Source organism: Antechinus flavipes, chromosome 3 (genome assembly GCF_016432865.1).
Source record: "Antechinus flavipes isolate AdamAnt ecotype Samford, QLD, Australia chromosome 3, AdamAnt_v2, whole genome shotgun sequence".
NCBI lineage: Eukaryota > Metazoa > Chordata > Mammalia > Dasyuromorphia > Dasyuridae > Antechinus > Antechinus flavipes.
Window position 1 is genome coordinate 609570355 of NC_067400.1, and position 27989 is coordinate 609598343.

The window sequence follows — 27989 nt, forward strand, 5'->3', positions numbered from 1 at the left end:
AAGGCCAGGGGACTTACACTGTGCAGAGGCACGGAGGGCAGAGGGCACTCCCTGGGAAGGCCAGGGAACTTACACTGTGCAGAGGCACGGAGGGCACTCCCTGGGAAGGCCAGGGAACTTACACTGTGCAGAGGCACGGAGGGCAGAGGGCACCCCCTGGGAAGGCCAGGGAACTTACACTGTGCAGAGGCACGGAGGGCACTCCCAGGGAAGGCCAGGGGACTTACACTGTGCAGAGGCACGGAGGGCAGAGGGCACCCCCTGGGAAGGCCAGGGAACTTACACTGTGCAGAGGCACGGAGGGCAGAGGGCACCCCCTGGGAAGGCCAGGGAACTTACACTGTGCAGAGGCACGGAGGGCAGAGGGCACCCCCTGGGAAGGCCAGGGAACTTACACTGTGCAGAGGCACGGAGGGCAGAGGGCACTCCCAGGGAAGGCCAGGGGACTTACACTGTGCAGAGGCACGGAGGGCAGAGGGCACCCCCTGGGAAGGCCAGGGAACTTACACTGTGCAGAGGCACGGAGGGCAGAGGGCACCCCCTGGGAAGGCCAGGGAACTTACACTGTGCAGAGGCACGGAGGGCAGAGGGCACTCCCAGGGAAGGCCAGGGGACTTACACTGTGCAGAGGCACGGAGGGCAGAGGGCACCCCCTGGGAAGGCCAGGGAACTTACACTGTGCAGAGGCACGGAGGGCAGAGGGCACTCCCAGGGAAGGCCAGGGAACTTACACTGTGCAGAGGCACGGAGGGCAGAGGGCACTCCCAGGGAAGGCCAGGGGACTTACACTGTGCAGAGGCACGGAGGGCAGAGGGCACTCCCAGGGAAGGCCAGGGGACTTACACTGTGCAGAGGCACGGAGGGCACTCCCTGGGAAGGCCAGGGAACTTACACTGTGCAGAGGCACGGAGGGCAGAGGGCACTCCCTGGGAAGGCCAGGGAACTTACACTGTGCAGAGGCACGGAGGGCGGAGGGCACTCCCTGGGAAGGCCAGGGAACTTACACTGTGCAGAGGCACGGAGGGCAGAGGGCACTCCCTGGGAAGGCCAGGAAAGGCCCGGGAACATTACATTAAGACCCCGCCCCGCACAGGGGGTAACCCTGCCTCGGCAGCCTCGGGCCTCGCAGAGGGCTGCGGGAAGGCTGTTGATCACTGCTGCGGTCCCTTGATTACGGGGTCTTGCTGAGGTTTGGAGGGGCTCCTGCTCAGAGGCGCTGCCCAAGTTTCCGCGGGTCGCGGACAACAGGGGCAGCCCTGCCCCCCCTTCCCCCCGTGGCGCCGCCTCCCTCGAGCCTGGGAGGCGGCGCGTAGCCGCAGAGGTCGGGACCTGAGCTCTGGGACCGTTTCCTTCGTGGACCGCGAGCGGCCCGAGGGCGTGGGGCCGTCTGGGCGTCCCCCCATCCCCGAGAGAGGAGGAGGAAAGGGGCTGCAGGATGGAGCCGGGCGCCAGGAGGACGCCCATCGGGCCACGCCGAGGACACGGTGCATGCCGGTCCCCGAGAGCCCGGGGAGGACCCCTCCCCGCCCCCCTTCACGCTGCACTCTCTTCTCGTTGCGTCTCGAGGCAGTCCAGCGCGCCGCGCGCCTCGCCCCCTTACGTTACTCTGTAGCGCCCCCCAGCGGCGCGGCGCTCCATCTCCCCTCCCCCGCCCGGCCGCGCGCACGCGGCCCCCGCCCCCATCGGTTAAGTCGGCTAGCCGTGCGCGTTCGGCTGCTCTCTGGGCTAGGCCTCGGTCCGCCCGCACCCCCCGGCTCCAGGCGCCGGCGGGGACTGGAGCAGGTGCCCGAACCGGCCCAGCCGGGCCGAGGATGGCCGGGCCTCGGGGCGCCGCAGCCGGGCCGGGCCGGACCCCCGGGCAGCATCCGTGCGGGGGGAGCCGCAGGTAGGGGACCGGAGCGGGGGAGGAGGGGGAAGAGGGAGGCGGGAAGCTAAGCTGGGGGAGGGGGAACAGCGTAGTGAGGTGGGTGGGAGCAGAGGGGCCAGCCGCCCACCCCTCATCCCTCTGCCTCCACTCTGCCCGCGTAGCTGCCCCCTAGCCTCTCTGAACAGTTTGGGGGTCTCCGCTGCGGAGGAGCCCCTGCCCGGGGAGGGCAGGGCTTGGCCGTTTTATTTTTTTACATGGTTAAAAACTAGATCTTTTTTGTTTTACGCCCTCCAGCCCTCCCTTCCCTTACCCTTTTATTAGAGACGTTTTTAAAAAGGAAAAGAGGAGATAAGCGGGTATCAGAAGTGGGGTGTCCGTTCCACGCGGGGATGCGCGGGACGGCCGGGGCAGGCGCCCGGGTGAGGGTCGGATTGGCGGAGGGGTTGGGGGAGGGGCCAGAGATAACCGTCCCCCTCCGAGTCCCACCGCCCCCGGGGCTGGACACTAGGGCTTGGAACAGATGCTACTCCCCGGGGCCCTTCCCTCTGGGAAGGCTGCGGTCCCAGAGGCCTAGAAGGCTGGGGGGCGGATCAGTCAAGAGAAAGGAGGGGAGCTGGGAAAGGGGGACAGAGCTCAGAGGACCCAGTGGGGAGGGACCCCGTGGATGTGGAGAGGGAGTGGGGGGTGCTTTGGGGACCTTTTCATTTTTAAAAGAGGATTTCTCCAGTGCTTTTCTGAGAGGTCGCTGGGCTGGGGGCCCAGAGGAGGGGAAGCTGATGAACCCTCCCCCAGACCCTCTTCACTATCCAGAGAAAGCTGGGGAGCCGGCTCACAGTCCCTGAGTTTGTATGTAGGTGAATTATTATTGAAAGTGAGCCCTGCAGCTGGCATCTCTCCCCAGGCCCCCAAATGGCAAGAATCTTAGCCGGAGATTGTCATTTCCTTGGAAATAAAAGAAAACGCTCCAGATGGCGGCCTCCCTCTTCCTGTGTCCTCAGTATTGGCCATTGCCTGAAATGTCTTTGGCCTGAAATGGGGACGCATTTCTTATAAAAAGAAGGCTAGGATACTGGACGATAAACACCGGGTCAATTGTAGCTCTTGTTAGTATAATCGCATCCTAAGGCTTGTTAGTCACTTTCCAAATACTCCACTTTCTACTCAGAGCAGCTGTTACTGTGCCCCTTTTACAGATGAGATGATTGAGGCAGACGCAGGGGAAGTAGCACTTTGTAAGTAAGGATCCGAATTCGGATCCTGCTTACTCTGGCAGTGAGGTATCACACTAGATGGAGTGCCAGGCTGGAGTCAGCAAGACCTGAATTCGAATCCAGCCTCAGACCGTAGCTGCATGGCCTTGGACAAGTCCCTTCACCCTGTCTGCCTCCGTTTCCTCCTCTGTAAAATGAGCCGGAGAAGGAAATGGCCAAAGGCTACAGTATCCCTGCCAAGAAAACCCCAAATGGGGTCCCAGAGAGCGGGGCAGGAGAGGAGGAGTTGCTGACCCCAGGCCCGGTCGTCTCCTCTGCAGCCCCATCCAGAGCAAACTTAGTCACAGATTTAAAAAGGCAGAGAGCAGGCTGGGATGTCGGGAGGACCTGCGGGGGCCCCGGCGGACCTTGGAGTGGGCTGTCCCGTCTGTGCGATAAGAGGAACATCAGCAGCCCCGTGCTGATAGTGAGTCTCCCAGCCACGGTGCGAGCAGTGCAGGAGAGCCCTCGGGCACAGAACCCGCCGGCCAGCGCCCTCCGGGCCCCACGGGTCTCCCCAAACCCTGCCGGGCCCCCGTCTGTCACAGTCCACCCATGAAAGCATCCTCTGCTCCCAGCAGGAGACCCTGGCCTCCCCTCCCCCAAGACATCAAGGCCTTCCCTTCGGAGATCTCCTCTTCCTTGGGACAGCATGAACTGTGCCCTCCTTAAGGGCTCCGACTCTGCCCGGACCTCCAGGGCTTAGCACAAGGCCTGGCCCACAGTAGGGCCATAAACAGGGCTTACTGGTTGGCTAATTAATTGGGGTCACTGCTGAAGTCCCTGCCTTCAGTCCTTCAGTGTTAGGAGCTGGGTATCCCTGGGAAGTGGGCTTCAAATCAGAAATAGGGTAGGGGATTTTGCTTTCCTTTGGTGGGAGGGGGCTCTTGGTCAGTTTCAAAGGGGTCATGTGCTAGAGAAGGCGTGAAGAAGGGGGCAAAGGAGGGAGGGAGAAGGAAAGAAGAGAGGAAGGGGAGAAAGAAAGAGAAAGGGAAGATGAAGAGAGGGAGAAGGGGAGGAAGAGAGAGGAAGGTCGAGAAAGACATGAGAGAGACAGAGGAAATGAGACACACACACACAGAGATCGGGGGGGGGTCGATTTTGAAAATTCTTAAAACCCTGGCACTGGGCAGGACTCTGGGGAACCCTTACCCCTGCATAGCTCAATATGAGTCTCCTAGATCACAAATAAAAATAGCATCCTCTGGTGCCCACATTACAAAACCACTGAGTAATTTCTTGCTGTCAGTGATTTCTGTTGGGAAAGCCTGGAATAGGTTGGACCTCAGTTTCCCCAAATGCAATAAGGAGTCCTAGATATGATTAATTCAGGAAAAATAGACATCCCTGATTATATTTTGTCAGCATTCAGCAGGAGCATTAAAGTCCCAATCAGTCCACATGTACTAAGCACCTACTATGTGCTAAGGCCCTATACTAAGCTCTAAGTATATAAAAAGAGACCAGGCAGGCCCTAAGAAGTTTCCAATCTAATTGAAATAGTCACAGTTTCTGCTTTTTTCCAGAGTCTTAAAGACCATAATTCTAGAGCCATGAGTGACATTGGAATGGAGGACAAAGCATTGACCTAGTTCAAGCAGCTCATTTTACAGAAGAGGAAACTGAGTCTTAGAGTGGATGACTTAGCCATAGACAGAACCACAGGTCCCCTGTCTCCAAACCAGCCCTCTTTCTGCCACGTTTCTGGTCTCTCCAGCCTAAAGTTTCAGCCTCTTGCTTTTACATCACCTCGACATCTGGAAGGCGCCCTGTCCCTACCCAGGGAGTCAGCCCTTCTATCTATTTTTTTAAAAGGCAGGTCAGAAAAACTATGCAATGTGCAATGTGCCCCCGGCCCCCGTGACTGGATTAATATGGCCCTTCCTCCATTAAAAAAGGAAAAGGAAGCCCCTGTAACAAACAGGAGGCTGAGATTTTTAAGGGCTTCTACGCTTTCCTCTCTTAACCCCTCTCAGTCCCCTTGTCTTCCTTCTGGTCCTCAGAACCTGCTTTGTCTGTGGCCCTTTTGTCTATTCTCCTTCCTGTCAGAGGGCAGGACCCTCAGAGACCCCACTAGTCGATCTTCTTTCCCTGCTTTTAGACCAGTTGGTTTGAGCTCTGTTGTTTACTCCTCCAGAATCATCAGAGACATCTTGACTTGGCTTTGAATGAAAAGCATTGCTTGGGGGAACCTTCTTGGAGTCCTGCTGATCTGTCTGGGCAGGGGATCCCCTCAGAGGCACAGAGTGCTGGGCTGGGAACCAGAAGGTCTCATCCATGTGACCCTGCCTTGGTTTTCTCATCTGACAAATGGCATAATGCCCCCCCCCATCTCTCCAGGTTGTTGGGAGCCTCAAATGGGATCCTGTTGGTGAGAAGTGCTTGGCATGGAGGAGCCATTTAATAGTTGTTTTTTTCCATTCCATCGGCGTCCCATCCCTTCTGCCTTTTTTTTTAAAATAACTTTTTATTGCCAGAACCCATGCCAGGGTAATTTTTTACAGCATTATCCCTTGCATTCACTTCTGTTCCGATTTTTCCCCTCCCTCCCCCCACCCCTTCCTCCAGATGGCAAGCAGTCCTTTACATGTTAAATAGGTTACAGTATATCCTAGATACAATATATGTGTGCAGAACCGAACAGTTCTCTTGTTGCACAGGGAGAATTGGATTCAGAAGGTAAAAATAACCCTGAAAGAAAAACAAAAATGCAAACAGTTTACATTCATTTCCCAGTGTTCTTTCTTTGGGTGTAGCTGCTTCTGTCCATCCTTGATCAATTGGAACTGAATTAGGTCTTCTCTTTGTCGAAGAGATCCACTTTCATCAGAATACATCCTCAAACAGTATCGTTGTTGAGGTATATAATGATCTCCTGGTTCTGCTCATTTCACTTAGCATCAGTTCATGTAAGTCTCGCCAGTCCTCTCTGTATTCATCCTGCTGGTCATTCCTTACAGAACAATAATATTCCATAACATTCATATACCACAATTTACCCAGCCATTCTCCAATTGATGGGCATCCATTCATTTTCCAGCTTCTAGCCACTACAAACAGGGCTGCCACAAACATTTTCAGCCTTTTCTTTTGAAGGCATTTGCATGGCAAACCCAGCTGGTCACCAGGAAGGCCAGACTTGGTTTCTCTAAACGATGGGGGCTGGGGGGTCTCAGGACAAAGCAGCGAGATGGCGGGGGATGCTCACTGTGGGCCTTCCCGCCATGATGTGATTTATGGGCCCACTGGGAGTCTTCGGAGTGATGGTCCCTCTGTCTAACTCTTTCATAATCTAGGCTCGTTTACTGCCTGCTCTGCTTTGGTTTCTGTGCATCCGGACTTGTTTTTATTAAGCACCTACTATGCTTCAGGTGCCTCATCCTTTTGGATCTCATCCTTTTGGAAACTTAACACTTTTCAGTAGAGATTTGCAGCCTGGGGATATAGAGATGGACCAAACCAACCAAAAATCCCTTCTCTTGGGAGTCAGCTTGTGTAAGGTGGATTCCCTTCTTGCTTTCCTCCCTTCTCCCCCTCCCTGCCTGTATTCATGTCTCTCCTCTACATCCTCTCTTAAAGCTCAACCCATATCCAAGGGTGCCCAGGGTGGGGGCATTCCTCCCTCACCTTACCTTGCCCTGAGGTTGTTGGTGATAAGGGGACACCCAGGATGGTCTGTGCTCCCCTGTGCTTGGAGGGGGAGAACCCAGGTGGACACTCAGATGATAAGGATCCAGGGTGGACACTCAGATAAGAGAATCCCGGGTGGACGTGACCAGGAGGCTTGTCCACATGTCCCTCCTAGAAGCTGGGGTCATGGTCTTTTTCTGCATTGCAATTTTTAGTGGCTTCTTATCGTAAGCTGAGATCAGAATTCATAAAGGGAATATTCAGGTTGTGCTCAACTCTGGAACTTTGTGAGCTCATCTTGAATTCATTGTTGGAGGAAGTGGTTTCTTGCCAAAAGGGCTGGGGACAAAGGGGAGGTGGGGCTGGCGTTTGGAAGCCGCTGCGCAGCCTTCATTGATTTGTGGGAATTAATTAGTGTGGGACGCCCTGTACTCACTTGGGGGGGGGGTGCTGCACCTGCCCCCAAGGAGCCCAGGAGCGGAGTCCGCAGGTTAGTCCCCTTGCTGAGCGCCAAGCCTGAGCGGGGGGCTGGCCATGCAGTCCTGGAGAAGACTCCCGCCTCGGTGCTCCCTGATGATCCGGGTCCATAGAGACGATGGTGGGAGGGTTGGGGTGGGACGTGCAAGGTTGTGCTGGGACTTTTCCTTGTAGCCTTAACTTGAGCGCCCCCAGAGTTTGTTTCCGGGACCCCCCCCTGCCAGCGCCCTGTGGGCTCTCAGGCATCTGTCATGGATCACCAGGGAGCAGTCCTGTGCCAGGGCGTGGGCGGTAGCCGGCTGGGGCAGGAAGGCCGGCCTCGGGACCAGGGGGTCAAGGCTGGGCCAGGAGAGCCACATTGTACCTTGATCTTCAACGTGCAAGAGGCAGGAAGAGGCCCGGTCCCGGGGCAAGGTAGGCCAGTGGGAGCCCACCACCCACGGTTATACGGGGCCAGGGGGACTGCCCACGCTCCTCTCCTTTCCCCCAGGGGGAACCAGGCGGGTACAGCCCTCAGATCTGGGCAGAATATAGAGAAAGTGCAGGGTGGGCCGGAGTGGCAGAGGAACAGGGGCCCGGGGTGGGCAGGAAGGGCACCTGCAATCTGCGTTTTCACTTTTTGGGCAAGGGTCTCCCACAAATGATGGAAAAGGTCGGCAGAGCCCAAGCTCTGGAAAGTTCTGGCCATTTGTTAAAAACTCTTATGCAGATGGTGGATCTGTGGCAACTTAGAGATTCCTGGTCATTTTACAATAGTAGGATCGGCTCCCAGGTGGGACCGAAGAGAATGGGTCTCAGTGGCAAGGTTAGGTTGCGATTTATTGCAGAGAAGGGAGGGACGTCGACAGGAGGAGTGACGGGCTCCTGGCTGGAGAGCAGCTGGCCTCGGGGTTACAGGCTGTTTCCTGGCCCCCCCTCGGTTAGCTAGATGAGGTTCACTCAAAGATGTAAAGACTCCAGATTTTTCTGAAGCCGCCTGAGAAGGTGATCATTAACCTCGTTACAGAAAAGGGGCCGTGTCCGTCACTTCCTGAAACAGTGATTTCTGACCGATGAGTGGGCAGCCCTGGCCCGGAGGAGCAGACCGCATCCCGCTGGGAAAGCCCCTCCCTGTCTCCTTCGGTCTGGCCTCGGCGCGGGCACGGGACTTTGCGAGGCACTATGAGGGCGCCCTTTGGCAGTCGGGGCAGCCTTCTGCTCCCTTCCCAGAATCGCGGTTTAAGTGCATTTCTAAAGTGGGGCTTGGCGCGGTGCCCACAGGGCCGACGACGGGAACCAACTCTGGGGAAACACATTGTTGTTTGGGACGCTGGCTTTTTGTGGTGCCCAAATGGTTTTTAAAAAGAGGTTGAGGGCCCTGGGCCTCCTGCAGTGAGGCTCCCCGAGAGAGGGAGGGCTGTCCCCGGGCCAGATCCCAGCAACAGGCAGCTGGCCCTTTAACCTTATCATGCTCTGGGTCTCGATAAGGACTCTGGGCATTGGCTGGGGATGTGGATGGGAGATAAACTGCTCAGCCTTGGAAGGGAAGATAAGATAAGGGAGAGGGGACATCTGACCCTCTGCTTCCTTGAAAGAAAAGGGGGGTCAGCCCCACGGGGACAGGGGGGCCCTGGGCCTTTAGAATGCTTCCCTCTGGGAGGAGAAAGTGAGGGGGGGATCGTGTCACAGGCCAGGACGCGGAAGCCTGGGGGCGCCTCTGCTCCCAAGGCCAGCGGGGCAGCTCCCTTTGCCTCGAGTCTCATGGTTGAATCAAATGAAATGGTCATCGTGACAAAGCCCGTCCTAGAAGGGCTGTTCTGTAAGGCTCTGGCCACGAACGGGATCCCGAACAGGGGGCCCGTGAACCCGATCAAGGCGCTGCCTGCCGCCTTGGCGCCAATGTCGCCCCTTTGGTTTTAGGGCCAGAGTCCTGTGCATGTGCACGCGCAGCTCATGGGCACACATGGGCACATAGCACACGGGCACGTAGCACATGGGCACACACATGCACGTGCAGCTCAGGGGCACACACACATGGGCACGCAGCACACGGGGCATGTAGCACATGGGCACACACATGCATGTGCAGCTCAGGGGCACACACACGGGCACGTAGCACATGGGCACACACACATGGGCACGCAGCACACGGGGCATGTAGCACATGGGCACACACATGCACGTGCAGCTCAGGGGCACACACACATGGGCACGCAGCACACGGGGCATGTAGCACATGGGCACACACAGGCACACACACGTGCACACAGCTCATGGGCATGCAGCAATGCACACACACATACACACAGGGTGGCCTCCTCCCTCCCCTCCCCCCAGGCCTGCCAGCCTAACTCATTAGCAGTAATTAGTGGGACAGGGAAGAAGCCTCCCTGGGGGCCCCCGGCCCTCCTCTGCCTTCTGCCCCGGCCCTTCTGAAGCACCGGTGGCGAGGGGCTGGAAGCTCCTCTTGGCGGCACAGAGGCCTGAGTTCAGATCCTGATTCTTCGCCACGGGGCCCGGCAGGTCCTTCTCTTGGCCTTCATTCCTCATCTGTAGGACCAGGGCAAAGGCAGCGCTTCCCTCCTGGGTTGGTAAAGGGCTTCCCAGACCTTGGGGCGCTCCATGAAGGTCAGCCGTAGCACCTGCCTCTTGTCTCTTTGGGCTCGATCATTGCCCCTTTCTCTGCCCTCAGTTTCCTTTGCTGTGAAATGGGAAGCTTGGACCAGAGGGAGCGGGGGCGTTGGGACAGTGGCCCCGGGGCAGCCTGTGAACCCTCCCCAGAAGCGTGTTTTTAAATGCACAAACCGAGGGGAGGCAGAGGAAACCAGATGTGTCACCCTGGCGGGATCAGAATTTTGAGGGGAGAAAAGTGACCCGATTCCGGGCCGGAGCCCCTGGACAGGAGGCCCTCCCCGCTCCGAGTCTGAGGAACTGTCCCATCCCAATCCCTCGCTCGCTGGCCCAGGCTGCTTTCGTTTCTCTGAGGCTCGGGTCCCTATCTGCAAAACGGAGATAACCCCGCACCCCCTCTTCCCCAGCACAGTGAGGTGACCCCCTGGCCCCTCCGGCAGCGGAAGTCCTTCCTGGTCTGGCCCCCTCCCCGGGGCTCCTTCTCTCTCAGCCTGCCATCGCCCAAGCTGGAAACCCTCTGCCCCTGCTCGCGCCCACCCTGTCCCCCTCCATGGTCTGCGTCTGTGATCCCGGCCATTCCCGGGCGGGGGGGGGGGTCTCCTCAGGGCAGGGGTCTCGGTAGGTAATCCAGCGTCTGCACCTGGGGGGTCTCCCTGGGGGCAGGGACGTAGCCCAGCGCCTGACCGGGCCCTTCCCAGGGAGGCAGCCTCGCGGTGGGGCTCTCGCCAAGTGCTCCCTGGATGCCCGCGGGCACCGCTGACTCTGTAACACACAGCAGTGACGACCTGTCCGGTCCCTCTTTTTTAGGGCAGAGCATGAAGCTGCCTCTCCGAAGTAGACCGCCGCTCTCCGCCTAGGGGACTCCTCTCGGGAGCCAGGCCGGCGCCCATGCAGCGCTAGGCCCGGAGGACGGACCGCAGGCGGCCCCACGAGACCCGGCGCCCCGGCCCATGCTGTCCTCGGGGGGCGCCCGGAGCAGACCCTGGGTCGTGTCGGCAGCATGCCTTCCTCGAGCTCGCCGCCCGAGGACAAGGCCAAGGGCAAGGCCGCCGCCCCCGAGGAGAAGGCCAAGGGCAAAGCCCTGTTGGGCCTGGGCTCCCTCGTCGGGAATCGGAGCGAGAAAATCGTCATTGCCAGGAGCGACAGCGCCCCCGAGGAGAACGTCCTGAAGATCACCATAACGGAGACCACGGTGATCGAGTCGGACTCGGGCATCTGGAACTCGCACGCCCTCCTCTACCTCACCCTGTGGTTCTTCTTCAGCTTCTGCACTCTGTTCCTCAACAAGTACATCCTGTCCCTGCTAGAAGGCGAGCCCAGCATGCTGGGTGAGCTCGGGGGCCTCGGGCGGGGGGGGGCCTGGGGGCCACCGTGGGGACCTTGGGCCGTGGCCTCCGGGGTGGGGGCGGGGTGAGTCGGTGGGAGTCTGGGAGGGAGGGGAGCTCGGCGCGGCCCTCGGGGCCCTGACCCAACCCCCTCCCCTCTTCTTTTTAGGAGCCGTGCAGATGTTCTCCACCACGCTGATTGGCTGCATTAAGATCTTTGTTCCTTGCTGTTTATATCAGCACAAAGCCCGCTTGTCTTATCCATCTAATTTCATCATGATAATGATATTTGTGGGACTAATGAGGTAAAGGACCTTGGGGGCTTCCCACTTTAGTCTTCTTCATAACCGTGGTTTGTCTGTGGGTCACCTCCTTCCTCCCTTCAGTCCCTTCCTCCCCAGTGTTCCTGAAACAAGGGCTTTTTAAGGGGGAGGATTCTTACACAGGGGAGGGGGCTCAGCCCAACAGGCCCACGCTGGGCTCCATCTCCGCCTCTCCGTGGGAACTGGCTGGTGGAGTCCGCCAACAAACACAGGCCGGCCTTTGGCTGCTTTCAGCGTGAGCGAGGTTTCGGTGGTCCCCCGGGGTCCCTCACGGCCCAGCCTCCTCACTGCTACGGCGGGCCCCTTTCTGAGCAAGCAGGAGCTTCTCCAGACAAACGGGCCCCCTGAGGGACGGCGGCGAATGGCACAGCAGCAAGCAGACCAACAAATGGCTCTGCTTTTCTAGGGCCTTCTCGTATTTGTTCAAAGTCTGTCTTAATGACACTTGTCATAAAGGCAGCAGGGTTCCCTTGGAAGAAAGCTGGTCTTAAAAACTTAAAAAAAAGCCCTGGGTTCAAGTCCCGCCACCAACACTAGCTGGCTGTGTGACCCTGGATGCGCCCTTCCACTTTACGACGACTCACTGACTGGCTTGCAGAGAAGAAGCTGACTTGCAGTGGAAGGAGGGGTTTCCTGACCTGGGGGTCCCCCATCCACTGAACTCTCAGGTCCAGGTCCAGTCCTCTCTAATGTCTTTATTATGACAGGCCAGTGAGGAAAGCATCTGGTACAGTGAGGGCACTTAGGCAGAGGAGACAGGATGTCTAACAACTTGGAAATCTCCCTCTTCGAGGGTGACGAAAGACCATTTCTGAGGGGCCTCTGGAGGAGAGAGCAGGAGGTGCTGGGTTAGATTTACTTAGTTGGGGTTTTTTTTTTAAGATTTTTTTTTATTTAGATTTTTTTAAAAATTAAAGCTTTTTATTTTCAAAACATATACACGGATAATTTTTTGGCATTCATCCATACAAAAAAAACCCTGTATTCTAATTTTTTCCCTCCTTCTCCCCCACTCTCACCCAGTCTACTTAGATTTTTTTAAAAAGGATTTGTGTCTTTCTCTACTTACTGAATGGTGATGCTTATGGGCTGTTCTGTGTAGGAGTTCTGCACTCAGCAGGAGAGCCCCCGATGACCCCGATCTGTTCTTGATTTCACTTTCAGATTCGCCACAGTGGTCTTGGGGCTGGTTAGCTTGAAAAACGTGGCTGTTTCATTTGCCGAAACGGTGAAAAGCTCGGCTCCTATCTTTACGGTTATAATGTCTAGGATGATTTTGGGAGAATACACTGGTGAGTGGTCAGTTCCAAACTGCCGATGGGTCGGGGCTACCTGGCAGCAGAGAACCCTTCCAGTTCTAGCTCTGGGTTCTGACATCTAAAGCCCCCCCTCCCCAAAGAGTGGCCAGCACCCAAGCGAGCCCTCGATCTGCACTTCTGACCACACAGTGGAGACACCACTGTCTGGTTAGCGCTTCTCAGAGGTCAGCCCAGGGGCCAAACAGCATCCTCCAAGTCCCAGCCCAAAGGCCCTTCACCCTGGGAGCTGTGTTGTGGCGAAAAAAGGACAGGGATTCGAAGAAAGCAAAGGGGAACTCATTTTCAACTCCTTGCTTGCTTTTTCACCTTGAGGCGTTTTCTCCCATGCCCCCTCTGCTCACCGGCCCCCCAATGACCCTCATTTTCTCCACCCAGACGATGGGAAAGGCCTCCTCATGGGCCTCCCTGCCTCCACTCAGTCTCATCTGCTGCCCACCCTTCATATAACTACAGAAGGACTTTTCTAATGCTCATTGCTGACCTGCTGCTGCTTATTGGCCCAGCCTCTGGAGCAGGGCTTTAAAGAACCAAAGTTGCAGAGATGGTCTTGGCTTGAATTGCTAGAGAGGTCTTCCTCACTAGGGATTTCCCACATCATGATGATGATGATCTATGATCAGTTACTAAGTTATCAATGACCTACCCATTATGTAAATATATATCATATATAAAATTATCATTGAATAAATCTCTTGGAGAGACATGGGTTTGTCATTTGTGGGTCCAGATTTTTTTTTCACATGAGATTAGTTGATATCAGTTTGTGAACTTCCTCTTCTCCTTCTCTCTAATCTTTCTAGGACTGCTGGTGAATCTGTCCCTCATCCCTGTTATGGGTGGGCTCGCACTCTGTACTGCTACTGAAATCAGCTTCAACGTCTTGGGATTCTCTGCTGCCTTGTCTACTAACATCATGGACTGGTGAGACCTAAGGACGTTGGGAGAGAGAGAGAGAGAGAGACAAAAATGGGGGAGGAAGGGAGAGAAGGAGAAAGGGGGGGAGGAGAGAGAGAATGAGATGGGGGAGAGAGACAGAGAAAAGAGTCAGAAGAGAGAAAAAGCAGAGACAGAAAGAGAGGAGATATGAAGAGAGAGAATGAGAGAAGAGAAAAAGAGAAACACAGAGAGAGACACTGAGGAGTCTCAGTGAAAGTGAAAAAATCTTAGGAGCAGACATCATTTCTCCCTAGCTATATACCATTGGTCCCAAGGGAGCTAAAGGTGAGGACATTCTTAAGAGTGCCCATAGCTGCTCGATTTTCTCCCATAATAATCACAGATATAACATGATAAAAGATGTCGGCATTACTTCTTGGAATGTTAAACAGGAAGCTCTTCAAACCAGATTTCCTCACAGGGAATATAAAAAACGTGTTCATTTGCCCTTAGACTGCAGTCCAGTGCTGTATGCTGTTTATGTGATGAACAGCTCAGTTTGGGAAGGCTTCTGGACACCCAGGCAGACCTTGAGCCCTCCCTCTAAACCTTGAGTGTCCCAAGTGCCTCTAGTCTCTAGAGATGCTGATCTCCCCTGCTGGAGGGATCGGCTCAGCACAGAAAGGCATGCATTCCTGGCAGAGAGAGAGCCTCTGCCTTTGAAAACTGGGTCCCAGTCCCTCCTATGACATTTTCTAGCCTAAATCCCTGACTGGGTGCAGCCTCAGTGACACTGAGAGCTTTCACTCAGGAATTCTCTGGAACCCAGAAAGTCATGAGGTCAGCCTCTGTCCGTTACCCTGCCTGGCCCCTTCCTCTGTATTTGGACAGTGTGATGGAAAAGTGTGTTTTGGTGCTAAATAGAGAAAGAACCTTAGCAGATACAGGATATAAGGCACCATCTTTTTAATGCTCAAGATGTTTTGTTTTGAGTCGTCTTATTGAAGACTGGGGGAGGGGGGAGAATAGATTATTCAAGTTAGACTCTTCTTTGGGAAGAGTATATATTGTAAATGTATCCATCCATGGAGTATTTTTGAGGTTCATAAGAAAGTGCAGTTTATTCCTTAGAAACTTTTCCATCAGAATTTATAATGCTTTAAAAATTTTTAAGAATTATTTCCAATTTTCACTTATTTCTAATGTATACTAATGAATTTTTTTGTTTTTTTTCCCTTGTCCTAGTTTGCAAAATGTGTTTTCAAAAAAGCTCCTCAGTGGGGATAAATACCGATTTTCGTAAGTATTCATAGTGCATGGAGCCTCGGGTTTTCACCAGGGTCCCCCAGGAGTCCTATGACCCATTTGCGATGCCAGAGCTACCCTGATTCCCAAGTGTTAAATACTGCAGTTTATAGGTGGGTTTGATCTACAGAAAAGAGAAGACCCCAGCCAACCATTCAAAGGCATTCGGGGGTTCCCTTAATAGTCATAACAAAATATTTGACATTAGGATTCAGCTACTTGTGTGCCTCAGTCATTTCTGATCATGAGATAAGAAAAGCATATTTTCAGCTGTCTAAAGGTCATTTTACATTTTGAAAGCCTCCTCACCTTATATCTAAAGCTGTGAATCAGCATTGCTTGAAACATCTCCTTGGGGATGAGTCAGTCATCATGCATTTATTAAACCCTGACCACATGTTACTGGGAATTCAACAGGCCCTGCCCTCAAAGAACTCATGACTTAAGAAGGAGACATAAAAAATAACCATTTATGTACGAGAAATGTAAAGTGGAAGTTGTCCCAAAAAGGATTCAGTTGTCAACAAGCATTTATTAGGCACCTATTGTGTGCCAGGTACTGGGGACACACAGAAAAACACAAGACAGCTTCCTTAGGGAGCACGCAGTCTAATGGGAGAGTCAGCACTTTGATGAGTGCAAGATAAAGGCAAAATAACTTTGGAATGAACAACAAGGGAGGCCCCAGAATTAAGGGGGGATTGAGAAAGGCTTCCTGGGGAAGGTGGCATTTGAGCTGCAGAAATAAGAAGGGAGAGCCTGCTGGGCACAGGACACAGCCAGGGCAAATACCCTGAGGTCTTGGAGGGGGCAACCAGGGGGAGGCTTTTGCCAGTGATTTTGTCTTTATTCACTTTGCTATTCTTTTTTTCTGCACAGCGCCCCTGAGCTTCAGTTCTACACCAGCGCCGCTGCTGTGGTCATGCTCATTCCGGCTTGGATCTTTTTCATGGTGAGCGTGGCTTCAGGCCTGTGCAGGGGGGTCAGAGGAGGACTCAGATTCCAAGTCCTGCCCCTGGCACAGACTGGTGACCAGGATACTAGCCTGTCCCCTGAGACCATGGGCTGCAGAGGAAATCTTGATGAAGAGCATTTCGTCATCTGAGAGGGAATCTTGCATCTGGTCCCTTCTCCTCCTGGCTTTTCCTGCTTGCCTTGGCTCATTATTTATTTATTTATTTTTGCAAGGCAATTGGGGTTAAATGACAAGCCCAGGATCACACAGTGAGGAACTGTTAAGTGTCCAAGGCTGAATTTGAACTTGGGGGAACTTCAAGACCATGCTGTATCCACTGCCCCATCCAATTAACCCCTTGCTTCCGTTTATAAGCTTTTTAAAAGTTCAGTCTTCAGGCCTGAGACCCACTTCCTCTACTCTGTAGGATGTGTCCACATGTTCTATTTCTCAAAACATGTGAGGCAAGCATTCTTAACTCAGAGGCATGAATTTTTCTTTAACATTTTGGTTAGCTGCATTTCAATATTACTGGTTTTTGTTTTTGTTTTTGTTTTTTTTTTTAGTAATCCTGTGTTTATTTTACACATATAACAACATTTTTCTGAGAAAGAGTCCATACTTAAACTGAACACTAGAAGGGTCCAGGGTAAAGTAAAATTCATCATTTGGTTAATTTTTTCTTCTGGGATTAGTCAGACTAATAAATGTATAGGTTGTTCTCCAACTTCCTCCCCCAGAAGCCTAGGAAAAATAAGCCATCTTTATTAAAAATTGGAAGATATGGCAATCCCTTGACCACATTAGGCCATCAATAAATATTTTTTGAATGGGAAAAGGGAAGGAAATAGCATTTATGTAATACCTTACTATATGCTAGACACTACAATGAGTACCATTTTAATATTGTATTTAAAAGATTAAATTTCATATTGTTAAAAAGCATGGACCTAAAGTAATGTCTTAACTCCCTTACCTCCCCCCCCCCCCAAAAAAAAAGAGCCAGATTTCTCTATTATTCAGACTTCTTACTTTAGAGACTAATTATACTCAAAGTATGAAAGAGCTGCATTTATTTATTTATTTATTTGCTTCTGACTCATACAGGATATGCCAGTGATTGGAAAGAGTGGGAAAAGTTTCCATTATAATCAAGATGTCATCTTGCTGCTCCTCATGGATGGCGTCTTGTTCCATCTTCAGAGTGTCACAGCTTATGCCTTGATGGGAAAGATCTCCCCTGTCACTTTCAGGTAAGTGGGAGAGATTAGTGGGAGTGAGTGTTGATCGGCTTGAAATGAGTATGCTTGAAATGAGCAGGAGTGTCAGTCACTAGGTATTCTTATACAGTGACTGTTGGGTGCTTGAAATGAGCCATAGTGTCAGTCACCAGGTGTTCCTACAGTGGATGTTGGGTGCTTGAAATGAGCAGGAGTGTCAGTCACCAGGTGTTCTATATTATGGATCTTGATTGGTCAGGCATTCCAAAATGGTAGCACTATATCTCCATCACTGTGTTTATTTTACACATATAACAACATTTTTCTGAGAAAGAGTCCATACTTAAACTGAACACTAGAAGGGTCCAGGGTAAAGTAAAATTCATCATTTGGTTAATTTTTTCTTCTGGGATTAGTCAGACTAATAAATGTATAGTCTGTTCTCCAACTTCCTCCCCCAGAAGCCTAGGAAAAATAAGCCATCTTTATTAAAAATTGGAAGATATGGCAATCCCTTGACCACATTAGGCCATCAATAAATATTTTTTGAATGGGAAAAGGGAAGGAAATAGCATTTATGTAATACCTTACTATATGCTAGACACTACAATGAGTACCATTTTAATATTGTATTTAAAAGATTAAATTTCATATTGTTAAAAAGCATGGACCTAAAGTAATGTCTTAACTCCCTTACCTCCCCCCCCCCCCAAAAAAAAAGAGCCAGATTTCTCTATTATTCAGGCTTCTTACTTTAGAGACTAATTATACTCAAAGTATGAAAGAGCTGCATTTATTTATTTATTTTTTTGCTTCTGACTCATACAGGATATGCCAGTGATTGGAAAGAGTGGGAAAAGTTTCCATTATAATCAAGATGTCATCTTGCTGCTCCTCATGGATGGCGTCTTGTTCCATCTTCAGAGTGTCACAGCTTACGCCTTGATGGGAAAGATCTCCCCTGTCACTTTCAGGTAAGTGGGAGAGATTAGTGGGAGTGAGTGTTGGTCGGCTTGAAATGAGTATGCTTGAAATGAGCAGGAGTGTCAGTCACTAGGTATTCTTATACAGTGACTGTTGGGTGCTTGAAATGAGCCATAGTGTCAGTCACCAGGTGTTCCTACAGTGGATGTTGGGTGCTTGAAATGAGTGGGCGTGTCAGTCACCAGGTGTTCTATATTATGGATCTTGATTGGTCAGGCATTCCAAAATGGTAGCACTATATCTCCATCACTGTGATTATTATAACCCACTGTTAACCTTAAGTGTCATTTTTAGTTCAGCTAAAGAATAGGTCTCTGTAGAAATCTTTTAAGGATATAGAAGAGAAAATAATTTGTTTCAAATAGTTTCCTTTTAAATTTTCCTGGACACTTAGAGATGGACTTAAATGTTATCTTTGTCATTACCATCTCATTTCAGATGTGGCAATTTTTAAAAAAATAATTTCTTTGCTATCTGATTTTTAAAAAATATCAATAGAATGTTTCCTAATATGCCCCCCCATCCACTTCCCAAAAAGACAGGCCATGCAATAAATATTATTCTTTTAGGAAAAAAAAATCAACAGAATTGATCAGTGCTTTGAAAAAAGTCTGAAAATATATGCAGTCTTTCATACTGGAGTGGTGTGGGTATGTAGAGGTAAATGATTCATTGTAACTATAGTAGAATATTCGAAAAAGAATCAGTAGAGTATAGTGCCATGAGTGTCCACTTCATGGGCCATTCCCAGGGACCAAGGGGCAGTGTAGTCTACTGATGCCGTTCCTGCTTTTCCCTTCCAGTGTGGCCAGCACAGTCAAGCACGCGCTGTCCGTCTGGCTGAGTATTATTGTGTTTGGGAACAAGATCACCAGCCTGTCAGCCATCGGGACGGTTCTGGTGACCGTCGGTGTGCTGCTCTACAACAAAGCCAAGCAGCACCAGCAGGAGGCGATGCAGAGCTTCGCCATGACTGCCAGCCCAAGCGCCCCGGAGGATTCGGAACCACTGATTGCCAAGGACTCCAAGCCGTACCACTGATCCTGGCCTGCCGCTGCCTTCTGCACCCTGTGGAAGCTGCTCCTCTGCTCACTGCTGACGTCTTGATCGTTCCTTTAGATGAGTAGGTGGGGACTGGGGAGCACGACAAGACAGCTGTACGGTGAAGAAGCTGCATGTTCTGCTGCCCGAGAGCTATTCTGGGAGACCTGAGCGTCGCCAGCATTAGTGAAAGGTGTTTCCTTCTTTCTGTCAGGAGAACTGCAACAGGACAAGAGATCCCAAGCATCAGCACCCTGGAGAGGGGCAGCTGCAACCTAGTACTGTCACCAGAATAATGTGAAAAATAAAAAGTGACCTGCCACTGTTTTTGAACTTGTTGTCGGGGGCTGGAACGGGGTGCCCTGCAGAAAACAAGCACCGTCACTGTCACCACGTTCCTATGGAATGAGTTTGGGGCAGCCCAGGACGTCTGATGTTTGGAAGCTGTGAAGGTGGAGCTCAAGATCCAGGTGCCAAGGTGAATGTTTTTCTGCATATACTGCCCACAGAAATCACTGAACTTTCCAGTTGGAATTTGCTAGAAAACTGAGAATCCAACAGAGGTTTGGGTTCTCTGATTCCTACATGCCCTTAAATGAAAAAGAAACCAAGACAGATGAATCTTGTAGATGATCACCCCTGGGGGGGATTTCATGACATTTTTTTTTCACAATCTGTGATAAGCCTTCAGTCCAGAAGGATGTTACCGGGGTTGCTTATTGGCCAGAAACAGCAAAACCGGTTGTCCTGGGGACCAGAAGTTTGCTGAAGTGATGATGGCTCTCTGTGGAACACAGGGTGCTGGGAGAATGTTACCTACCTTGCGCACCCTTTTCCCACTGGCCCCTAAAGGAGGAAGATTGAGGGCAAGGACGAGAGTGGGGTCCTTGCTGTCAATACCTCCGTGCTTTGCCTTTAAAAAAATCTCATATAACATACATATTAAAAAAACAAGCAAACTAGTGATAGATCCTAGCATGAAATATGTAGAAAAAAGGGGTCATTTCACAGGCTTGCTTTAAATTATGGAGTGCAATAAAGAAAGGAGCATCTCTCCCCTGACCCCCTCCACCCCAAGCTCTTTAGAAAACTATGCTGTTCTCTTGTGCTGAAGGGATTTCTCTTCCTGTCCAGTTGGCCAGCTGAGTGCACCCATGTATAATGTCAGCGGCCCCCTGACTCTTGATGGTGTGGGGGGAGGGAATGGAATAGTAACTGTTAGTTTCTGGCTCTGGCTGATTTAAAACAGAATGTCTCATATGTTATAATTATTTAGGGTCATCTTTTAAGAATAGGTATGCTTTTGTTTTAAATTTACTGTTATATGATGCTAATGCTGGGTAGTTTTCTTTCTTATTTAGCATTGACAGGGTTAGAGCTACCACTACCTCCCCTCCCCGCTTTTGCCACTCATTAACTTTATGAAGATTTCAATTTTGTTCCTTTTTTTTCTTTCTATATTAATTTATGAGTATAGAAAGAAAACTGGTTAAAAAAACATGTTAGTGTTTACATTTTTGGTTCTAATACAGTTTAAAATGATACTATGGTTAAAAAACAAATGGATAGATGGGCTTTTAGAGTAGATTTCAGGGAATAAAAAAATTATGCTTTGTAGGAAAAGCTATAGAATCTCAACTAATAGCTTGTCTTCTTCCTCCCCGCTTAGCTCCAAGTGGCCTAAGGAAGGACCCTAATGTCTTTTATGACCTTTCCTTCTGTTTATGAGGTGCCTCCATTTCAAAACGTCTTGTCTAAAAAGTACAGTTTGCGTTGTGACTCCAAAGTTACAGAAGTTGGTTCAGGATTCCAGCTTCTCCCCTACTGGTGCCCTTCCCAGTGTCTGTTAACCTCCCTGGAGTGATTTGTAAGTTGAATTGTCGTATTAGATGGAGTTATTTTAGAATGGAGTGATCTGGAGACAACTGACCTGTTTTCTACAGGCTGACCTCTCAGCTTTGAGGACCATTGAAGAGGGAAGTGGAAAAGGCAGAAATTTCAGTGACATATATTATTGTAGTGCATTCTAAAAAATATTCTTCAGATTGAAGTTTTGGGTCTCAGTGATGGTCTACACTGGCTTTCTATCCCCATTTTTAACCTGGAGAAGGAAAGGGGGAAGGGATTTTCCTATAATTGGAGTTAGTCAGTTTTTCATTCTGTAGCCGGAAGATTCTCAGAGTCAGCTGATTGATAATGGGATTTTTTTTTTGGTCACTAACAACAGAGAAAAGGGCTACTTGGGGTCCTTTATGTTATACCGTTCCCTTCCCCCATCTCATTTCCTCTCCCTCCTGCCCAGCTTAGCTTCCCATAATTATCTCATTATCTTTCTGCTTGGCTTCTCACCTGGAAAAATGTAAAATGCTTTGAATAACTACTCTTGTAGATCAAATCTTTCTGAAACAAAAGAGCAATAATTAAGTCTCATTAAGTTTTGCCTGTTTGAAATGGCTTTCCTCTGAGCAGGAGAGCAAACAGCAGGCCTTTTAGCTTGCAGAGACCTCTTCAGTTAAACTCATGTATGCAGTGGACCTTCCAGATTTGTTTACTCAGACTCAGAAGAATTTTGTCTCTGGTGACATTCCCTTGAAACCACTTTTCCTTTTTCTCTGAAAAGAGAGGGTGATATTAAAGAAAATTCACTTCCTATTGCTGTGTTGGGGGCGTGGAGGGAGTCTGCTGCTCTGTGAAGACAAATTTGAGATGATGTCACCAAGTCACTGAATAGATGACATGTGATAAGAGACGACACGGATCTCCGAGTCCTCTTCACTCAAACCATCTTCCCTTTCTCCGCCTCTTGAAAATAACACTCAGCTGGAAAGGGCTTAAAACTTTGATGGCTGATTGCTGAGTTGCCAAGAGTTGACATTTGCAAGATTTGCCACTGATCAAGAATGACAGATCCCCTGGAATCTGTTCTGTGAGTCTTGAATAAGCTTCCCAAGACCTATGTTTACTCAGAGAGCTAATGAGCCAGCGGCTTCTGAAACAGCCTATAATCTAGATTTAAGAAAACAAAAAGAAAACGCACAACTCTCTTGTATCCAGACCTTCTTGACTTGAGAAACTTGTCCTCCCTCTCCCCCAAAAAACCCACCACAAAAACCAATCCAACAACTCAAAACACAGATTGATAAATATGAATTCATTGTTCAATCAATAGATGAGGCAACAACATATCACACAATTGTTTCTGAAAATCTTTAGTGATATGGAAGACTTCATATTTCCTACATCCATCCACCAGACTTGGGACCTCATTTTGGATTGATCGTCCTCATTCTCCGTTGAGTCACCCAAATGCCATTGGTAGATGTTCTGGGGTCCCTTTACACCTAGGCAATGTATATGTACAGAGATGGTCTATTTTTGTTACTTTGGCTAAGGCATTTTAGTAATGATAGCCCATTCTACTTGAGCAGTCATCAGTGTGTCCATGGGAACAAATACATGTTTTGTTAGCTTTTCACACTGTTAACTTGGCACTGGTGGTGTACCAAGAGTTTATGTTCGTTATCTGTGTCATTTGTGAAAGAAAAAAAAAAAAAACTTAAATCCATTCCTTTGGATTTGGTCCACTTCCTTGATTGGGATAGAGATGTAGTGTGGCAGGAGTGGGGGTTGGATCTTAGCCCCAAGGACATGTAGAAAACCATGCTTCTGAGCAAGCCATTAATCTGTCATGATCCCAGGCAGCTCTCCAAGATCCCTAAGTTACAAGGGCTGATCTACAGAGTTGGAAGGTTCCAAATTTGTGGGTGCAGTGGAGGCGCAAACATAGGGAATGTGGCTTCTGACCAGTCATTGACATGTATTGTTTCCAGTTCAATCTTATAAGCATTTATTAGCCACCTACTAAACTTTAAGACACTAGGGATATAGCCTACAGAGCAGAAGAAAGGCAATGTGCCCTAGTGGACAGAGGGCCATTATTGGAATCAGGGAAACCTAGGTTTAAATCCTGCCTCTTGACACTGGCTATATAACCCCTAAACTTCTTGGTGCTTCCAGGCAACTCAGAGAGTACAAGTTACAAATGAGTAGCCTATCTACAGTGGTAAAAAGGCCACCCACCAAGAGTTGATGTGGAATAGCAATTAATAAAATTTAATCTGCTTTATAATTTAATTTAGCAATAGCAATTAATAAAATTTAATCTAAATGCCCCTCCCACCCCTAATTATAAAACAAAGAAGCAAGCAGAAAAGTTTAATGGATATGGAGTTCTACAAAATTTTTCAGAGTCTATGAAGATATTTCCATTCTTTTGTTAAATTCCAATGGATGTATCTGTGGTTGCCTTTTTTTAATCGCTAATTTTAAGCACACAAATAAAAGCCATTGCTGAGCATAAAGGGATTATGTCCCAGTTGTGTAACTAAGTCTACAATCCGGGCATCCTGTCTCTGTGGCTCTAGAATGGTTAAAGGACAAGAGTGATAAGGCCTTAGTTTTCTGTCTTATTATTTGATTGCTGTTGAACTGTTGGGAGATGTGCAGGAGACTGTCCTTGACGAGGACTGTGGCTTGTCTGGTGGATCCAACAGGCTGATGCATACTTAGGATTTTGAATATTGCTTTTTGAAATGCAGTAGTTGAACCCAGACTACCAATCATCCCCTCTTTCAGCAGGGACATACTGAGGGGGAGCCAACACGGTTGCAGCCGCGCCGTATAGTCTTATCTTCTTATAGCAGCTGGTAAAATTGCTCCATTGCTGAACCTCCCTGAACAGATTTGGAATACGTGAATGAGACATCAGTTTGGAGTTTTTCTAGTTTTGAATCGAAAGCCCTGATGGCCATGGTCAACAGCAGTCGCTGTGGTATCATTCTTTCGTTCTTTTATGGGAGATGATTTATCATCATCAGTTGATTCTTCATCATTCCTTCTTTTCAATCGAAATTCTTGGAATTTCAATTCCTCTGTTATTGATCCTTCCCGCACTGTTTCCTCCTCGGGGACAGCAAGAGACATAACTCTCGGTGTTCTTCCTTCTTGGAACTCCTCCAGAGATGTTGGAGGGAATTTCTGTATTCCAGATCTTTGGCTTGTGAAATGGGAGAAAGACCCATTGGTCGAGGTCTCATGCTCCATGATAAGCTACTGGACGAGCTTGGTGAGAGCTCTGACATCCTGGTGAGACTTAATTAGTTCTCTGTGATCTTCTCAGTGTGGATATTCACTGCAGTCATTATCCACACACAGCTCGCTCATACTCTTCAGTGTCGGTGAGCTCACAGAAAGTTGAAGGGGGGAGCAAGCCAGTGTGCCAGAGACCTTCCTCAAAATTTGACTGATGATGTGACAGTGTCCTTCTCCCTCATATCGCTGGGTTACTCTTCAGTGTCGGTGAGCTCACAGAAAGTTGAAGGGGGGGAGCAAGCCAGTGTGCCAGAGACCTTCCTCAAAATTTGACCGATGATGTGACAGTGTCCTGCTCTCTCTGCTCTCTCATATCGCTGGTTCATGTCTTTCCTTTTTTTCCCCCTCAAGCATCTTCAGTTGGCATAGAAAGCTTTTATTTAAAAACCCCAGTGATCATTTTATTCCTATGAGCTGTAGTTCCACATGTCTAGAGTGTTGGGGACCCTCTCATACAGGTATCTTTTTGATTTTAAAGACAATACAACATGGCAGTCAGAACAGTGTAAAGACCATGTCAAAGAAAGTTGTCTCTTACACCCCTTCTGTTCCCAATGTCCATTAATTTTCAAAGATATTTCCAAACCATTGGGTTCTCTCTTCTATGCTCACAATTTGATATGAATTGTCCCACAGAAAAATGTTGGATCATTTGTAGTGTTAAAGCAAGTATCATATGGCTTTTGCATTTGGCAAGTGATGCTATGATTTGAAGCCAGAAAGTAGTTCCTTTGCTTCCTCAGGTAGAAAAGGGAAATAAAGGTAGGACTATGGACCAGGGATCATTTCTTTCTTGCTTTAAGCCAACCCAGAATTAAGGGGTTGATGTTTTTGGAGCTGATCTGCCCATTTCCAGGTTTGGGGTGCTTTCTTCTCTTATTGGATAAAGTTAGTCGAGCCTCTGAACTCTGTTTTTCTCTTTGCCAGCCAAGGCCCCATGCACCCTGGTGCCAGGTGCTCTGGCTCCAGTTTTGCTTTATAGGCTGCCTTAGGAGCACTGGTCTCCCCTTTCTCCCTTCCCTCTTTTATAATTTAGAATGATGAGATGTTACCTTAGAGATGGGACTTTGGTGCTTTGCCCAGATACCTAAATTTCATCTGGGGGAAAAAAAAACAAAACTCTGCAACCTCTGCTCTGTCTTCTAGAACATTTTTTTTTTCTATTTTCTTTTGGGGCACCATAGCCCATCTTTGATCTGTTACTCTCAACCCTCTTAAATAAGTGTTGGTAAGATGCGCCACCCTTTAGACATGAGATGAAAGGGTCAATAAAAAAGCTCTTTGCTGGGGAGGGCACAGGGCCTGGCCCTAGGATCATAGGGACCAAGTTAATGATGAACGAGTGCTGGAGAGGAAGTGAGCCAGTTTTGTGGGTTTGACCATGGGTGTTTATATCCCACTCTTAATCACCGGTTACCATCCTGATGATGTGCCGAAGACTCTCAAGTTCCCCAAACACCCATAAACTAGGGTCGCTTGACTCAGGAAAGCCACCCACAAACAGCTTACTTACTCAGTAAGCATCCTTAGCTGAAACGGAGGCTAGCCAAGAAACTACTTGTTTGGTTGGTTCATTTGATCCTTCAGCAGCCTACATGTATTCGTTCTACCTTTGCTAAACCGAAACTTTGAATATTCCTTTTTTTTTTTTTTTTTTTTTTTTCCTCAAGGCAGTTAAGGTTAAGTGATCTGCTCAGAATCACACAGCTAGAAGGTGTTTGAGGTCACATTTGAACTCGGGTTCTTGTGACTCCAGGGCCAGTGCTCTATCCACTGCAGTTCTCCCTTGGCAGCTTGTGAGTCTTAACCAAATTAAAAGCTGTGCATTTGAGGGAGGGTCCTAAGTGCTGTATCCTTGGCTCTTTACAAATTGTTTCCTCTGAGAGTTTTATATCTGCCTGTTGGATTAATAAGGACTAGAATGTAGAAAGGTATGCTGGAGGGAAGCAGAGAGAACACTTAAATTTGCCTTAAGCAGCTGTGGTTGCAGAGAGATTCTAAAACTTCCTTGAAACAAAGGAAACTCCCCCTACCCCCACCCCTCCTCCCCCCCCCCCCCCCAATCGAGTCCACATCACCACCAAGTGGAAGAACCAATCCTTTCTGGCTGTCCAAATGCCAACAAGGGAGTTCCAAGTTCCAGACTTGCCACACCATTATCTAAGTGTCTCTGTGTACAAATGGGAATTATTTTTTAAATAAAATAGTGAGTTTTCCATTTTGAGAAACTTGAAAATAGCAACAGTAACTGCTTCTTCTACACTCGAGCCAAACTATATTTATTAAGCCAAACCCACAACACGTAGAACAAAAACCACACCATACAAGATGTTTATAGGTATTTTGTACATTGCCTCTGGCAGTATTTCTGTAACTTAAGTTTGTTGCTTTCTCTAAGATGTTCTTCATGTGTGATTTGGTTTGTCACTGTTTTAATTCTTTTGTGTGGTAATAGGTTGATAACTGATAAATCCTGTGGATGCCTCTTGGCTGTTCTTTTGTTATGGGTAAAACAAACGGGTTAGTTTCTTTTCATGAGCATTGTTCTGGAAAAGTCAAATAAAATCGATATTTGTGCTTCTATATTTGGTTTTTGATTTTGTATTTCACTTGGGCACTCTATTAAAATTATCTGAATTGGTTTCTTGGTGATTGTATTGCTAAAGAGCAACATGCTGCAATAAGGAGTTAAGTGGAATAAGTGTCTATTTGCCAAAACTAAACTCCTTGTTTCTTAAGTGGGATAAGTGTCTATTTGCCAAAACTAATAGACACTTATTCCACTTAAGAAACAAGGTTTATTTTAATAAAAGAAAGCTACATCACCAAATCATGTGGGAACATCTACATCTGGATCACACAGATTGCCAATTGGGAGTGTGCAATGTGTCTGTTTCATGGGAAAGATTGGAGAGTAAAAGGGAGGGATCTGCTTTTTATAGTTTGTTTTTTTAAACAGTTTTAAGAGAGATGTTTTTTCTCAAGTTTGTGATCACCTGACAAACATCCTGGTTATTTAGGATGTTTTGTTCACTGGAAGTGGGTCAGAAAACATCAAGTTCATGTTCAACCGTGGGGATACTGATATTATTTTTCTTTTCGATTAAACCACCAATCATGGTTTCATACAGAAATGTGAATAATTAAAAATAAGTCTTTGCAATTTTTACAAATTCAATCATCTCTCCTCCTCATGTTCAAGTTTTAAACAAATTCATTGTCCCAGGAGAGGAAGAAAAATAATCTGCGATGATTGTCCACCATCTCTTCAGCTCTCCATCATGGGCTTCACCTTGCTGCTACTTTTTTTTTTTTTAATTAAAGCTTTTTCAGATATTTTCTTGGAACAAGGGGGTCATGCAATACACGTTCCCACAATATTGTGCCTATATAATAAGGTCTAATGCAGATTAAAATGGAAGAGTATTATATTGATTATTCCCTTTCAGTGATTTTCCAGTTCCCATTATGAAAAGGATCCACCAGTCTTGAAAGAATTTAGACCATACTCTGATAGTGTGTAGATAAACATCTTTCTAGATTGTTTAAGAGATTTTTCAAACAGATCAAAAAGGTGCTAAATTCGCCCCCACCCCACATCTGTAAGCATACATCTTCCAATGTGCAAAGTTATGTATGAACATGACTTTGTTGCA

At 48.9% G+C, this 27989-nt stretch overlaps 1 protein-coding gene across 2 annotated transcripts; it reads left to right on the forward strand.

The window, feature by feature from the left end:
* The first annotated feature begins 1792 nt into the window (after positions 1 to 1792).
* Positions 1793 to 26916, forward strand: SLC35E2B (solute carrier family 35 member E2B). 2 transcript variants are annotated; one of them, XM_051988802.1, is made up of 9 exons: positions 1793 to 1885; positions 10642 to 11162; positions 11329 to 11464; positions 12647 to 12774; positions 13602 to 13722; positions 14923 to 14976; positions 15862 to 15934; positions 17045 to 17190; positions 18945 to 26916. In XM_051988802.1, the coding sequence occupies exons 2-9, from the start codon at positions 10835 to 10837 to the stop codon at positions 19180 to 19182; spliced, it is 1224 nt and encodes a 407-aa protein (XP_051844762.1). In that variant the 5' UTR covers positions 1793 to 1885; positions 10642 to 10834; the 3' UTR covers positions 19183 to 26916. The 2 variants fall into 2 exon arrangements, with proteins under 2 accessions (XP_051844762.1, XP_051844763.1); XM_051988803.1 differs by lacking the exon at positions 17045 to 17190 and adding an exon at positions 17986 to 18131.
* Positions 26917 to 27989: the final 1073 nt, after the last annotated feature.